General features: G+C 45.7%; 1 protein-coding gene and 1 long non-coding RNA gene across 4 annotated transcripts; one reads left to right on the top strand and one right to left on the bottom strand.

Moving 5' to 3' along the window:
* Positions 1–376: 376 nt before the first annotated feature.
* Positions 377–14346, bottom strand: LOC124191533 (NPC intracellular cholesterol transporter 1-like). 3 transcript variants are annotated; one of them, XM_046584821.1, is made up of 23 exons: positions 14116–14346; positions 13604–13701; positions 8434–8552; positions 8002–8371; positions 7791–7938; positions 7527–7719; positions 6759–6968; positions 5393–5545; positions 5114–5331; positions 4942–5040; positions 4688–4878; positions 4366–4623; positions 4100–4301; positions 3730–4027; positions 3540–3667; positions 3203–3466; positions 2839–3133; positions 2614–2768; positions 2133–2546; positions 1958–2071; positions 1727–1889; positions 1265–1362; positions 377–894 (listed from the first exon to the last, which is right to left on the bottom strand). In XM_046584821.1, the coding sequence occupies exons 1-23, from the start codon at positions 14200–14202 to the stop codon at positions 883–885; spliced, it is 4287 nt and encodes a 1428-aa protein (XP_046440777.1). In that variant the 5' UTR covers positions 14203–14346; the 3' UTR covers positions 377–882. The 3 variants fall into 3 exon arrangements, with proteins under 3 accessions (XP_046440777.1, XP_046440776.1, XP_046440778.1); XM_046584820.1 differs by lacking the exon at positions 1265–1362 and having other exon boundaries at positions 14116–14345; XM_046584822.1 differs by lacking the exons at positions 1265–1362; positions 6759–6968 and having other exon boundaries at positions 14116–14341.
* On the top strand, positions 8432–14222 carry LOC124191538. The gene is made up of 2 exons (XR_006873472.1): positions 8432–8549; positions 13601–14222. It is a non-coding gene; the product is annotated as an uncharacterized LOC124191538 (long non-coding RNA).
* Positions 14347–15249: the final 903 nt, after the last annotated feature.

Genomic DNA, 15249 nt, shown 5'->3' on the forward strand with positions numbered 1-15249 from the left:
CTAGAAGCTGCCTAGAAGCGAATTACCAAAATTCTGAGCCTATACTATCGAGGTGAGTCACTGCTGTATACTAGCATAGACTATTATCATAGTCTATGCTAGTATACTAGACTATACATACTAGCTTGAATGAATTCCCAAACGTGTTTTTAAGTTGTTGCTAAATTGCTTGAAGTAATTTTTCGGCGACTAGGTACGCCCACAAATATCGGGATATTTTTTTTTCTTTACACATTGAATCTCAAATTATTATAGATATTGTAGATATTCCACGAAGAGAAGAAAAAAAAACAATTTCAAATGACGGGAATGTTAAAAAATTAACCCCTCAGAAATGAAAAATCAGGCGATAAAATGAAAAAAAAATAATCAAAAAGAGGAGGAATACTTTCTTGTTGAGTGACATTTACCGTCCACACTTGGAACATAAGTGAGGCAGGGTATACATTTAAGGTGACCGTAAGGGCGTAAGGAAAAAGAAAATTACAATAGCAACTAATCACCACATGCACGAAGACATGTGACATACAGAACAACGTATGGGGGGGGGGGAGGGGAGACGTGAACGAGGAGAGTGAGGGGGGGGGGGGGGAGGGTAGATAAGACAAGCGACAGAAATGGATATCGAGCTCAAAGCCAGATTCACATTCCATCCATCAACGACAGAGTCTGGAACGAACGACGATTATGAGGGAGGATGTGGATGCGACGCCTTGGCCACATCAGTCTCGCTATGAACATCAACCCTGGCGTTATGGCGGTGGATCTCATCCTCATGTCCCTCGTTCGGAATATCAGAAAATTGCGGATAACTTAGATTTTGCGTCGGCGACGGAGACACGTTGCCCGATTTACAATTTTTCAAAAACAGCTTGTGACGATTTACGCCAGGTCCTGCCAATTTAAAAATAAAAATTTGTTAATTCACGTTGAAGTAGTCAACTGTCATCACCACCACAACAAGAAGAGAAAATAAGAAAACAAAACTGAGGAGAGAAAAGAAGCGAGCACAACACGAATCCAAATACCTCAACCCCAGTCAACTGTCGTGAAGAGTTTAACGAAATGAAGGATCGACACATTTAAAAAAAAAACGGAGCAAATCAGCGTTAATAAGGACCAAAGTAATGAAGTGTGTGAGTAATGGAAAAAAGTTTTATAGATTTAAAAAAAATAATAATAATAATAATAAAAACGCAGGCAGAGTTCAAACGACTAAAACATGAAACAGCAGGCATGAAGTTTTGGAGTCTGAGAGCCTTACGTTATTCTCGGTTTCAGCTTGGCTGAGTGTTACGTGAACGGTTCGTCGTTGTAAGGAGACGCTGTGCTGCCACGCCTTCAGCTTATTTTGAGGGGGTCCTGAAAACGCGACCATACGGTGATTCACCAGTTAGACAAAACGGAACGAACACAAACCCGAGTAAAAATAAAGAAACATGACAAACATCATCCCGCAAATAGAACATCGACATGGCGATGTGACGAAACTACCAGTCTATCTCTTCAGTTCGCAAAGACAAATGTTGTTACTATCCCTTGGAAACAAACCCCTAGGTAATGGACTCGTGTTATGTCACGACTTCCGTATACCATCGGAATATTCTCGTATGTTTCGCAATTGAATAGAAAGTCAAGAGACAAATCGACGGAAAATACAGCGACAAAAACTACACCAGACTAGAAACGCATCATTTCGTACGCAGATAGAAAATGAAGTTCTTACCGATGAACGACAGCAAAACGGGCAAGAAGATGAGACCGTGGGCGGCGCCAATCAAGACGATACCCAAGTACATGCGGAAGTAAAAGACCTGGAAAATCTGCGATTTGGCAAATGCCAAGACGACTATTCCTCCGAATTTGGTCAGCGTGATGCCAGACAGAACCTGAGTTAAAAATAGATCTTTGAGTAATCAATTGTGCAGCCTAAAAACTGGGGAGGAATGTGGTTTACCGAGCTTCCCATTCTGACGAGAGACTCTTTGGATCTTGCGATACGAGTAGGTTCAATCGAAACGGCAAAGGCACGGACGATGTGACTGCAAAACTCGACAGAAATACCGACAGCCTATTCAAATGAAACAAATTGAATTAAACCGCGTAGGGTTAAAATCTGTAGAGAACCTTACCATGACAAGGTTGACGAGAGACACCGCATTGAGGGTAATGTCCCACAAGTACATAAGGCCAAACAGGTCGACCAAAATCATGATGATTGTGATGAGGACAACAACGGCTGAGTGGATGTCAAGACCAAGAAGGATAAACGTTACCACGAAGACAGCACTGATCGAAATGCTGAGACTGACCAGCACATCGCGCCACATGGTCAAGTATTGCTCGTAGTAAACGTAGAAAATACTGTAGGGGAACACCTCCACTTTGCTGTTGGTAATATTCGACAGTGTTTCTGAAATGCTGTCGGCAATGACTCGGGCTTCAATCAGGGACGAATAGAAATCTTTGGACGTCCTGAGGATTGTATGGTACGTCATAAAGTAATTGGCACCAACCACCTCTGTTACATTGTCGTATTGCACAGCCTGAAATTCAAAAAACAAAATATACGTTTAGGTTGCTAGTTTTGTCACACGCTAATTCGTATGGTACCTGTCCGTAAGCTGCGTGGCCACCCTTTGGACAATTTTCACAAGGGTTATCTTTCAAAAAATATGGCAACCAAAAGTTAAATGTATTTGGATCGGGCCAAAGGTTTTCCTCGTCGATGAAGGTCTTGTTGCATTCGTTGCAGTCCAAGAAAGGATCTAATTAATTTAGAAAATAAAAGCACCGTTAAAATATGAATGCGAAATGTTGCCAATAAAATAAGCGCACCAGGTTGGAAGGCGGGACAGAATTCGAATTCTCCGTGTTCGTCAAGTTTAGTTTTGCAACACTCTGAGATTCTGAACCAATCAAGGTAGTCATCGATCCAAGAGGCGGGCGTAGCGGCGATGTATGAGCGACTCTTGTTCTTGGATGCCAAATAGATTTGAGTGACGAGAGAGTCGGCGTCGCAGCCACGACCACCACACAGTTTTTGCTGCGCCAGCTGATCCGTGTAGTTGAACTGGCTTTCCTTGACGACGAAGTAAACGGGAGCACCGACAGACAGATACTTGGCAAGATACTGTCGACGTAATCAAAATACAATTTTAGTTTTGGGCATTTCAATTCACGTAATTGAGTGGAGACTTACGCTAAAGTAATCCAACATGTACGAGTCTTCAGGCATTGAAAGTTCCTGATCGAGTCCGACTTCAACTCGCGGAGTGAGAGCCACCGACGCGCACAACCAGCCAAAGAAAACGACCATGACAATGGCTCGCATAGGTTTCGACAAGATGAAAGGAGCGTAGGCATCCTGGAAAAGTTTGTAGAGGGCTCCTTCGGCGGCCGCAGCATATTTTGGATCGTTCTTCTTACCAACTTGAACGCAACAGCAAATGTCCAAGCGATTACTCTGTCGGCAGTCAGGTCAAATTGATAAGTTGAGGAAAACCGGGAAAATGTTTTAAAAACAGATGGAAATTTACCTCCTGTCTGGCTGTATCGAGGGAGAACAATCCGATAAAGCAAGTCATCTGGAGCAAAAAGTCAAGCAGTAGGGCCATGCCAGCATAAAGGGCGAACGCTTTCACGGCGGGCATATCCGATAAAGCACCTTTTGAAGAATAATAATATTAATTTGGATATTCTAAATTAAGGAAATGAGAAATTATTCACCGAGGAAAAAGCAAAAGGCTTCGGATATCGAAGAGAGCAACATGGAAGGTGCCACTTCACCGACAATTCGGCCAATATGCTCTTCGTGCGTCTCGTTGGCGCGACGGGGTTCACGTTGGTACGTTTGAACCAGGATGAAAATATTGTCAACACCCACGGCCAACACCAAGAAGGGGATGACTTCGATAATGATCAGAGTGGCGGGCACACCGACGTAACCGTAAAATCCGATAGAGGCGACGACAGACAGAAGCACAATAATGACACCTCCGATACCCAGCGTAATCTTGCTGTCAACCTGTAATTTAAAATAAAAATTTCGTTAAATTAAGCCGACCAAACACTTGAAAACAACAGTTAAATGTCTCACCAAAAGTCTGGAAAAGGATCTAGCTTGACCAAGAGCGATAGCAATATACGCAAACATGATGCAGTAAGAAATGGCGATGGTGATGACGTCCGACTGGCTGGCCCGCGTCAATTCGTCTTCGATGGAACGCTCCGCCATGTAAGCCACCGACATGTACTTTGGCATCTTGTTCTCCTTCCAGAATTTCATGTATTCCAAAAATCTAGAAAGAAAAGGCAGAAAGGTTAAATTAGATCTCGCACTAAAGTCTTCTTTGAAGGCATTACTTTTTTTCCCAGTCTTTAGCCGGACCTAATTGGTCTTTGTCTGCAATGTTTTGGACGATAAAGGTCAAAATAAGAGCAGTAGCGTTCATGTAGAGTGATTCGTCAGTAACGGATTCGTTTTCTCCGTTTCGGAAACCACCCAGGACGACGTACGGGAATGCCGGACCACCATATTCTGCCAAACAACCAATTTGTTCCAACGCACCCGTGGTTTCATTTTGCCATTTAAAGTTATTATCGTAGGGCATCAGTGGATTTCTGAAATAAAAGATAAACAAAACATTAGTTGGGTTTTAAAAAATCGAAATGTTCGTGTCCATACTTGGAGCAGTAAATGGCGTGATCCAAATACGTGTAGTTGTAACCATTCGTTGTTCCAACAACTGATTTGAGCAAATAGTCTTCGCGGCCCTGCCACCAGCCCAGCACGCTTTGAATGGTACATTCGTTGACATCGGGTTTCATGGGCATGTAGCAAATGTCATTCAAACGTGTGCCGTTATCTCCCATCAACTGTGTTCAAAGAAAATCAAACTTTAGATGACTGATGCAATCCAACAGTGGCAAAACACTCACCGCTTCGATATCGTGTTGCAAGTGCAAAGCTTCCAGAAGAAAGTCGAGTTGAAATGCGGGTCCAAACGTTTTATTCCCCGACAGTGTTTCATATTCAAACTGAAGGAAGATAAAAATAAATATATTAATTGAAGTTTTTAATTGTCACCATTTTTCCTTTTGGTAAACTTACGCCCTCAATTCCTTCGGCGTGAAGGATAACTTGTTCGGTACGGTAGAACGGGGTGAAACTTTTGTCGAAATAATCCTTTTCTTGACGAGAGCGACTCTCCGGGGAAGCCCACAACTCAACGGGATCGATCGTCACTTCAAGGAAGACAACGCCCACGGTTAGGGCGGCGGCAACCGACAAACCGAAAATGAGCACCATCCACGGCCACCTGGCACAGACTGTCAAACCACAAAATGTTATTCACTGAAAAGTATCATTAGCCAATTCACAATGACTTACAAGTTCCCCAGGCGGTGAAGAAGGATTCCAAAGCCTTTTCCATCGATGCTCCAGCTCGTTCCATAAAAGATCCCTCGACGTATTCATATTGGGAGTCGGTCGATGACGTGGTAGAGATGGTAGGCTGCAACGAACGACGTTTGACTCCGCGCGCTAAATTCAAAAGCAAGACGTCAAGCACAGTTTGGAAACACAGAATTAAAAGTCTTCAATCAAACTTTCGCTCGAATCCAATCGACTTGCAAAACATCGCCACACCAATTTATTACCGGGGACCGTTCTAATAAGTCCCACGTGTTACACTATCGGCTTGTAAATAAGTCGGAAGGCGTGGCGATGCTTCGGGTCGTCGAAATGGAAAGTGAAAGTTTGATGAAGCAATATTATCCAAGTTTAAAAACTTGTTGCGGAATGATCAGGTTGTAAGGAAAGAAATAGGGGGTTGGATCAAACAAAATTAGATTATGTTGAAACAATCGTAAAAGCAGTCGACGCATAGTGTTGCCGTAATACCGTGTAAAGCTCACGGAGCGCAATCAAGCAGATGAAATCAAAAAAAATATCCCAGATAAAAAATAGTGTAGAAATAAAACAGAGAAAGATGAAGACAACACTAAAACACTACGTAGAAATTTAAAAAAAAAAAGATTTCATCAAAACCTCAAGCTATTAACCAGTGCATGCAGTAATCGTGGGACGGTGATTCGTCAATTATGAAGCTTCTTCTTTTTTTTAAAAGACAAGTGAAACAATCAATCGCCATGACGTCAACGACTAAAAGAAACGCGAAATAGATCACAGGGGGAAAAAAAAAGTGAAAATAGATAACAAAAACCACCGATTAAACATTATACAATTATGCTTGCCGATGTGCTCCGATCTGAAAATAAGGCCGCGTTGGAATTTCCAAAGAAAGAAAAGTCTACACCGCGCCACCCATAGACGATACGTAAAAGATACTAATACTAATAATAAGGCGAACTGGCTTTTCTTCAAGTGGGTCAGTAGGTTTCGTTCGTTCCGTCGGCAAGCAAACGGCGGGCATAAACAAAACAAGGCCTTCTCTTTTCTCTTTTCCGTCTCTCCGCTATCCATCGTAATGACACGCAGCAGCAACCGCCAGTCAGCACAAACACACACACAAAACGAAGCATATCAACACACACACACACTCATAACTACGAGAATCGACACAAGAAAAAATATCAAAATACGTGCAAAAACTCAATCGATATCTCTGGAGATCCAGCGGAGATCCTAGTTGGCAAGTGTGATGGGGTTTCAGGTTGATAAGAAAAGGTATAAAGAGAATAGATAGAGAGAGAGAGAGAAGGAGGCTTAAAAGTAAACCGGCGGATCCACCTACAATGACTGTTTGGGTGTTGAGCTGGTCCTTGGCCAGAAGAAGCTTGTGTCGCCGAGGTGGGAGTTGCAGTGGTGGTTTTAGGTGGGTGCAGTGGTTCTATTTCGTCGTCGAGTGCTGGTAGCGAAAGGGTATGAGTGGCGGCGCCGGCAAGGCGTCTCCCCACCGAATCCCACCCTCGGCTGATCGTCTCCAGCCCGTCGTCCAGAATGACTACACGTACACACCGGACCGTTATACATACACAAGCTTGGTGTCTTTTGGTTTTGGCACAAAAGACATTGGGGGGACAATACGATCAATAACAACAGATGCGGACACCATCATAACGACCCAACGGAGTGTGACCCTACCCGAGTTCAATCATTTTACAATTTCTTACAGTTCCCTCATTTAATTGACATATTCCCCACACAGAAAAAAGCCCTGCACGGGTCGTGAGATTTTTCTTTAATTAAAATAATAAAAAAAAACAAGACGATAACCCAGCAAACATACACAATGGATGGGGCAATACGGGAGGAGCGACGACTAAATGGGACCCCTGAATGGAACAAGCGATTCCTTTGGTATGTGGAAGGTGTTGTTGTTAATCAAGTCCCACAGTTACGTCATATGTCAGTGTCTTTTCATAAAACACGGCATGTCCATTTCTTTGACCAAGTCTTTGGTGCCCCCATTATCCCAGTCGTTGTGAATTTTTTGGGGCCAACGAAAGTGTCGTCTCAGTCCACCGCAGGCGATTATATAAATTCAGATGAAATGACTTACCGACTCGGTCCACGTGCCACTTCCAGAAAACAGTCACCAAGAAGGTGCCAGAAACTGCAAGGAAGACCATCAACATGACGAAAGAGACGCCGTACATGGAACCGATGGTCCACGGCTCAGGCAGAGGGGGCCACGGCTTGGGAACCGGGCAACTGCCAGTACAATCGACGCAAGAGCAGGTTCCACTCGAGTTCTAAAGAAATGCAAAAGCATATTATAATTTCAAACCAAAAAAGAAAATAATAATTCGACGTTGATATTTACACTAATAGCTTCGTAGCAAGGGATAGCTGGAGGAGCAAAAGGTTCGACAACATCGGTGACAGTCTCTCCGTCAGGAATGTACTGGAAGTAGATGTCAAAGGGCGAGAATCCTTGATTGGCCATGCCAAGTCCCATGAAATCCAACAATCTACAGACAAAATTATATGAAAGGTGATTTTTATGAAATGGATTCAAAATAGACTTTTCATACCTGTGAGGAGAGCAGTCCTCGCCCCACTGGCCACAAATGGTCGGCATAACAAGACTGTTTGAAGATGGATTTGTAACTTCCTTGCACGAGTCGTACATCTCAGTCACATAAGTATCGGAGATGTAATATTCCAAAGCTTTGACGACTACGGTAGAATTGGTAATCGGTTCAGGTGTTGAATGCTCTTCTGTCGTGTTGTACGAGAGGAATCGACTGTGATGCGGATCGCAGGTCATGGTACAAAAGATCATCCGCAAGTTGCGGGCGCAACTCGGGCATCGTCCCACCAAATTGAGGGCCTGTCCAAAGTTGACAATCAAATCGTTGATTTGCCTTGAATCACAACAAAAATGCGGTTCTTCTCCAGGACCTGATTTAAAAAGAAATCCAGTTATTTGGCATCAAGTGGTGAAAACTTAACTGTTAATTTACCAAATTGATCAAAGAGTTCGGGACACACTGAATAGAGTGCTGCATGATCAGTGTCTGCTATTGGCATAGCTTCACCTGAGTAGGCATAATTGTAGGCGTAGTCACAGTCGCTGCAGGTGTGTTATAGTCTCCGCCTAGGCCCTGTCTCCCCCTCCGTCGTAGCTCGACATCTGAGCCCCCTTGCGGCTCATGTCGGCCCTACTTCCTTCCGGCCATGGGCCAGTCAGTCTTGCCTTAGTGTTCTGCCTGTACGGTACTCCCATCCCGTCGTTCAATACAGTTTGGTTAACTCGGACCTCGGTTTGTTTGTCGATCCTCGTTAGATCATAACATGGCGCAGTTGATAACTTAACCACTTATTTCGACTCGAGTGCTACAATTCTACTTTGCTAAAGTGGGTGCTTTCTGAGAGCATTTTCCCCTCGTGGCTCACGTGTTGGCCGCCATCTTAGACAGTTTTTGATCTCGTGTTCCCTGTGTGGTTTATCCGTCCTCATCTGCCAAAATGTCTGTCATCGGCAGTATTGGCGATATGCCACGAGACTATATGATCATTGACATTCCTGACGATGAAATCCAGCACCTCTCTCACGCCCAACTCATCGCTTTGGTGCACGAGCAAAGTCAGAAATTCCGAACGGCCATGGAACGCGAAAGGTCGGCTCATGACTCAGAGCTTGAGGCTCACATGGAAGAAGATCGCCTTCGTCGATCCGATGTTCGTCCCAGAAGCCATAGTGAAGTGCCGGACGAACTTGACCGTGATCGCCATCGCGAACGTCGCCGCCCAATCAACGTGTCGTGCATCGATAAAATGGCGGGTGATATTTCTTACCGTGACTTTTTGACTTGGCGCAACAAGTGGGACGATTTTTGTTATCTTCAACGGATTGCTGAATATCCGATACGTGAACAAGCTGCTGCATTGCGTATGACTCTGTCCTTGGAAATGCTGCAGACGGTCGAGATGGTACTTGATATCTCTCCTTACGACCTTTTATCGGCAGATGAAATTCTTGCACAGATCGCACATTACATTCGGAAGAAACGCAGTGTAGCTTTAGATCGCGTCGAGTTTGAAGAATATCGTCAAGACCACGGCGCCACTTTCGACGAATTTTATATTGGACTGCAACGCATCGCCAAGTGTGCTGATTTATGCCAACATTGCTTTGATCAGCGTATGACAACGCGTGTCATGAGTGGCATCTGTGACCAGGAGGTGCGTAAAAAACTGCTCGCTATCACACCGTTCCCATCGCTACAGACCGCAGTTGATCTATGCCGCAGTGAAGAAGCGGCCGGCAAAAACGAATCTTTGTTGAGCCGTTCTGGTGCGACTTCAGTGAACGTGGTAAAACAGCCGGAGGAAAAGGGAAATCGATCCCGCACGCATTTTCACCGCCGTGGAGAACACAGGGATGGACTCAGGTGCGGAAATTGTGGCCACCCCCCTCATGATTCGGGCAAAGATTGCCCAGCTAAAGGTAGAGAATGTCATAATTGCGGCAAGCCGGGTCATTTTTCGACGGTTTGTGACAAGCATAAAGCTAGGAGCGAGAAACAGGACTCAAGCGTCAAGAAACTCGCAAGCATTCGCCTTGCACACGTCGCAGCTGCACGTCGTGCCCCAACCATCCAGATCGGTATTCATAATCGGTCGGGTGGACACCTCTACACCGCCACCGCTATTCCGGACAGCGGCGCGGAAGCAACGGTAGCCAGTATGGCAATTCTTCGATTGATGGGTGAAGACGTCAATAATCTGTTGCAGAACGGTGTCGATAGCCTGACAGCGGCCAATAATTCGTCACTGGAATGTGCCGGTCGTCTCGAACTGCAGTTACGCTACAGAGGCCGATCAGTTACTACATCCATCTTGTTCAGCCCCGAGCATGACGGAATGCTGCTTTCTTGGTTCGTGTGTGTAGAACTAGGCCTTCTTCCACCCTGCTATCCGGAACCCATCATGATAAATACAATTGCCACCGCCTCTCCACCTCCAATCGACATGTCAGATATCCCAGCTTTGGAACAAAAGCTCTTGTCTGACTTTGAAGATGTCTTCGACGTGGAAGGCCCATTGAAAACGATGGCGGGCCCGCCAATGTCAATTGAATTACTGCCGGACGCCGTTCCGTTTGCAGTAAGCGGCGCTAGGCCAATTCCATATGCCTTGCGTGATAGGGCTAAGCAAATGCTGGATGACATGGAAGCCAACCAAATCATTGCCCCTGTCACCGAACCAACGCTGTGGACTCATCCAATGGTAATCGTCGAAGAGCCGAACGGAAAATTGCGGTTCTGTGCTGACCTGACGAAACTCAACCAGTACGTGAAACGCCCTTATTACCCGTTAGTTTCGCCAAAAGACGCTGTATCAAGCATCGCCAGCGGTGCAAAAGTTTTTACCACGTTCGACGCCCGACATGGATATTGGCAGATTCCGCTGGATGAAGAGAGCCAACTCCTGACCACCTTTATCACCCCGTGGGGGCGATTCAAATTCTTACGTGGACCAATGGGCCTCTCATCAACAGGCGACGAGTTCTGCCGTAGGATGGCAGCAGCACTAGGTCATTTGCCAAATCTTCATTGCGTCGTCGACGATTTGTTAGCCGCCCATGCTGATCTACCGACTCACTACAATGCTGTCCGGGAGATTCTGACCGCATGCCGAGAAAATAAAATCACCCTCGGCGCGGCCAAATTCAAGTTCGCGGCCAACTCGGTCCCTTTCGCCGGATATGTTGTAGGCAGTGACGGCATTGCTGCTGACCCAGAAAAGCTATCGGCGATTGCTGATTTTCCACGCCCGGTCAATATCACTCAGCTGCGATCATTTCTCGGTTTGGTCGGTCAGCTGGCCGACTTTTCCGATGAAATTTCAGCTGCCGCCGGTCCATTGCGGCCGCTCCTACGCCAAGGCAATCAATTTGTGTGGTCAGCTGACCAAGAAAAAGCTTTTGAGACCGTCAAACGCGCTTTAATATCCCCTCCCGTCTTGGCGAACTTCGACCCATCAGCTGAAACAGTTCTGCAGACGGACGCATCAAGAAAAAATGGCCTCGGATACGTTTTGTTACAACGCCAGGGCGACCATTGGAAGCTCATTCAGTGTGGTTCGAGATTTGTTTCAGATACCGAGAGCCGCTATGCTATGGTCGAACTGGAGCTGTTGGCGGTTGTTTGGGCTACAAAAAAGTGCCATCTTTACCTGGTCGGCCTCCCGAAATTTACCCTCGTCGTCGATCATCAGCCGTTAGTAACGATCTTGGACCGTTATACACTGGATTGTGTCGAGAACCCCCGTCTGCAGCGTCTAAAGGAGAAGTTACAGCGCTACGTCTTCCAAACCGTTTGGCGCCGTGGTAAAGACCACGCCATCCCTGACGCGCTTTCCCGCGCGCCCGTTGCTGACCCAATGCCGGACGATATGTTAATTCGAAGTCTTGACGACCAGGCACGCGTCACAATTTTCAACATCGTTGCAGCTATCGAATCAGATGAAGACGTTGAACCAGCCTCACACTTGCCAGATCCCCTGCTGGCCGATCTACGTTCCGCAGCGTCGTCCGACGATGAATATTGCGCCTTGATAGCCGCAGTCCAAGACGTGTTCCCTTCGCGCCAAGAAGAGTGGCCGATTTCAATCCGCGGATTCTGGAAGATCCGCAACGATCTGTGGACCGATGACGGCCTAGTGTTGTACAACAGCCGTATAGTGATCCCCCCCTCCAGACGTGCCGAAACATTACGCAAATTACATTCTGCGCATCAGGGCATAGAGCGCACAAAACGTCGTGCCCGTCAACTCGTCTATTGGCCAGGCCTAACCAGCGACATCACCAACATGGTGAGAGCGTGTGAAACATGCCAAAAGGCGTTACCAAGCCTCCAACGCGAACCTCTCATGTCTGATCCCAGCCCGACGCGCGTGTTTGAGGACGTCTCCGTCGACATTTTTTGCCACGCCGGCAACCATTATTTGATCTATGCTGATCGGTTATCGGGTTGGCCGGCAGTGTTCGAATTCGTGAAACGTGACCTTTGTTCCCGCGACGTGATTCGGTCGTGCATGCGGTGCTTCGCTGATTTCGGTGTTCCCGTCCGAGTACGTTCTGATGGTGGCACCAACCTGACATCGGCTGAAATCCTAAATTTTTTCAAGAACTGGGGCGTAATTTCCGTCAATTCGACACCCCATTACCCTCAATCTAATGGCCATGCAGAAGCGGCCGTCAAGGCTATGAAGAATCTGGTCCAAAAAGCAGCCCCAAACGGCCATCTGGACACCGACGCCTTCCAACAGGGCCTATTGGAGTGGCGCAACACTCCCCGTGAAGCTGGTCTATCGCCGGCCGAAATTGTCTTCGGCCATCCCATCCGATCCATTCTGCCGGCACATCACACCGCTTTTGCCAACAAGTGGCGCGAGCTGATGGACCTATCGGACCGCCTGGGCGATCAAGCCGAACGTGTGAAAGCCGCATACGACCAGCATGCACGCCCATTACGTCCGCTACGAGTTGGTGACTCTGTCCGTGTCCAAGACGCTGATTCTAAGCGCTGGGACAAGCAAGGCATCATTGTGTCAATCGGCGAAAGCCGCGACTACCGCGTCAAAATGCAAAGTGGCCGGATTTACTGGCGAAACAGAAAATTCCTCCGCCTTGTTTACCCCCCGCTCGCCACCGATGCCGACCCAGCTGCCCCGTCACCCGCAATCGACACGAATCCGGAGGAGCCCGGTCCACTGCCTCCGCCGGATCATTCGTCAAACCAGCGCCGCCGTCGGATTAATTTTGATCTCCCCCCTCGTCGCAGCAACCGTAACAGACACCCCAAAGTGCCTCACGATGCTTAAATTGATTTCCCTATTGTCATTTGATCCTGATCGCGAAAATTTTGTGTTTGTTAAGTTGTCATGTAATGAAAACTTGGTGGGGAGCTGTTATAGTCTCCGCCTAGGCCCTGTCTCCCCCTCCGTCGTAGCTCGACATCTGAGCCCCCTTGCGGCTCATGTCGGCCCTACTTCCTTCCGGCCATGGGCCAGTCAGTCTTGCCTTAGTGTTCTGCCTGTACGGTACTCCCATCCCGTCGTTCAATACAGTTTGGTTAACTCGGACCTCGGTTTGTTTGTCGATCCTCGTTAGATCATAACAAGGTGCCATACCAGACACAGTGGCCCTGTTTATCTTTGCTGCTTTTGGCTACTGTTTTCGGTGACCAAATGCTGTGGTGTTGAGCTTCAGAATCATGGAATAACTGAGCAATCCATAATGAAAGAGGAAAAACAAATGCATAAAAAGTTTGTACGAGATCATAACTTCTGCATATTACTGAATCAGCAAAACTAGTGACACATACATTTGCCAACATTTAACACCCATTGCAAAACCTGAAAATCAGTGAATTTAAATCCCTTTCGAACTTTCTAATTTATTGTACTGACAGCCTGCTTACAGTAAGAGCAGATGGTTGGTCTGATAAATCCTTCTAGAATGTAGACGTTGTAACCGCCTCATTGTTTACTACTTCGTTGGGCAGTATCAGGGCAGGGATCTTAAACAACACGACACTCATATGGTGCCATAAACCCTTTAGCTAATGTTAGAATTATCGCGAGAGCAAACCAGTCCTGACAACAAATTTATGAATTGGTGAAATTATTTCACTTACCTCATTATCGGCAGTTTCAGAGGTGACTTGGCCGTGCCAAATCGAGAACAGGAACAACATGAAGACGAAGGTCACGTCTCGCCTCATTTTGTTGTTCCTGTTTCACTCGAAAAAATTACAAGTGTTTCTGACCATTTATTTGGACCTGACAGACGTGACCACGTGACAGTACAGTAGGCCTTCAGCAATTGAATTAGAGTACGAACAGATTCGTTGAAAGATTTTTGCTGGATTTTTGCACACATCGGATGCTGAGTTGTTTCCAAAACCGCTTTAACCATATAAAAAATTTTCCAAAAGAATTTAAATTAGAAAAGAATATAAAATTAAAATTATGGCACGCCGAAAGGGTAAAAAAAAGTTTTAAAAAAATATATAAAAAAATTTGGGGAAAAAAAGAGAGAGAACCGTGGCCGCGTGGCGCCATTTAGCGAACGGAGATTAGTCAGAAGATGAAAAGCGTTTTTGTTGTTTGTTTTGTTTTTGGGGCGTCCCTAAACTGCGAAAGCGAAACGCGAAACGCGAAACGCCTAAAATGCGAAACAGCTGTGCGAAACGGACCCAAAAGTTGGGACCCTGTTTCGCATTTTAGTCTTTGGTCCGTACTAAACTGCGAAATCGGTGTGTGCGAAACGTGACAAACGTCGCAGTGTAAACGTCTTGGTAGCAGACGACAATGGACTCAACAAACAAATTGTTAGAGTTTAAATGTTTCGAGACTTCGAGTTTCGTGCAGTCGTGCACCTTATATGGCCGGTCTATTTGTGTGTTGACCATGAATACGGAATACCTTGAATGCAATAGGTGTTTTTAATTAAAAGATTGGTATAAAAAAATTAATGGGAAATTAAATTCATGTATCAGTCATTAACATTCTTAATTTTAAGGAAAGTTTTAGCCGATTAAATTTTAGCTTGATTTGGAACATGGGAGCTTTGATTTTTAGCTTGATTTAAGACACTCATGGCCGATTTTTGTCGTGATGGCCGATTTTTCTTTGTGCACGTAGCCTACTAGTTGATTTAAATAATTTAATGTAATGTATAGTAATCCCTGTGCCATTATCTAATATATTATTATTTACAAATATAAATATCACCATACCGTGCTGCTCTATGTCTTTTATTTGTTTAA

This window comes from Daphnia pulex, chromosome 3 (assembly GCF_021134715.1).
Source record: "Daphnia pulex isolate KAP4 chromosome 3, ASM2113471v1".
NCBI classification, from domain to species: domain Eukaryota; kingdom Metazoa; phylum Arthropoda; class Branchiopoda; order Diplostraca; family Daphniidae; genus Daphnia; species Daphnia pulex.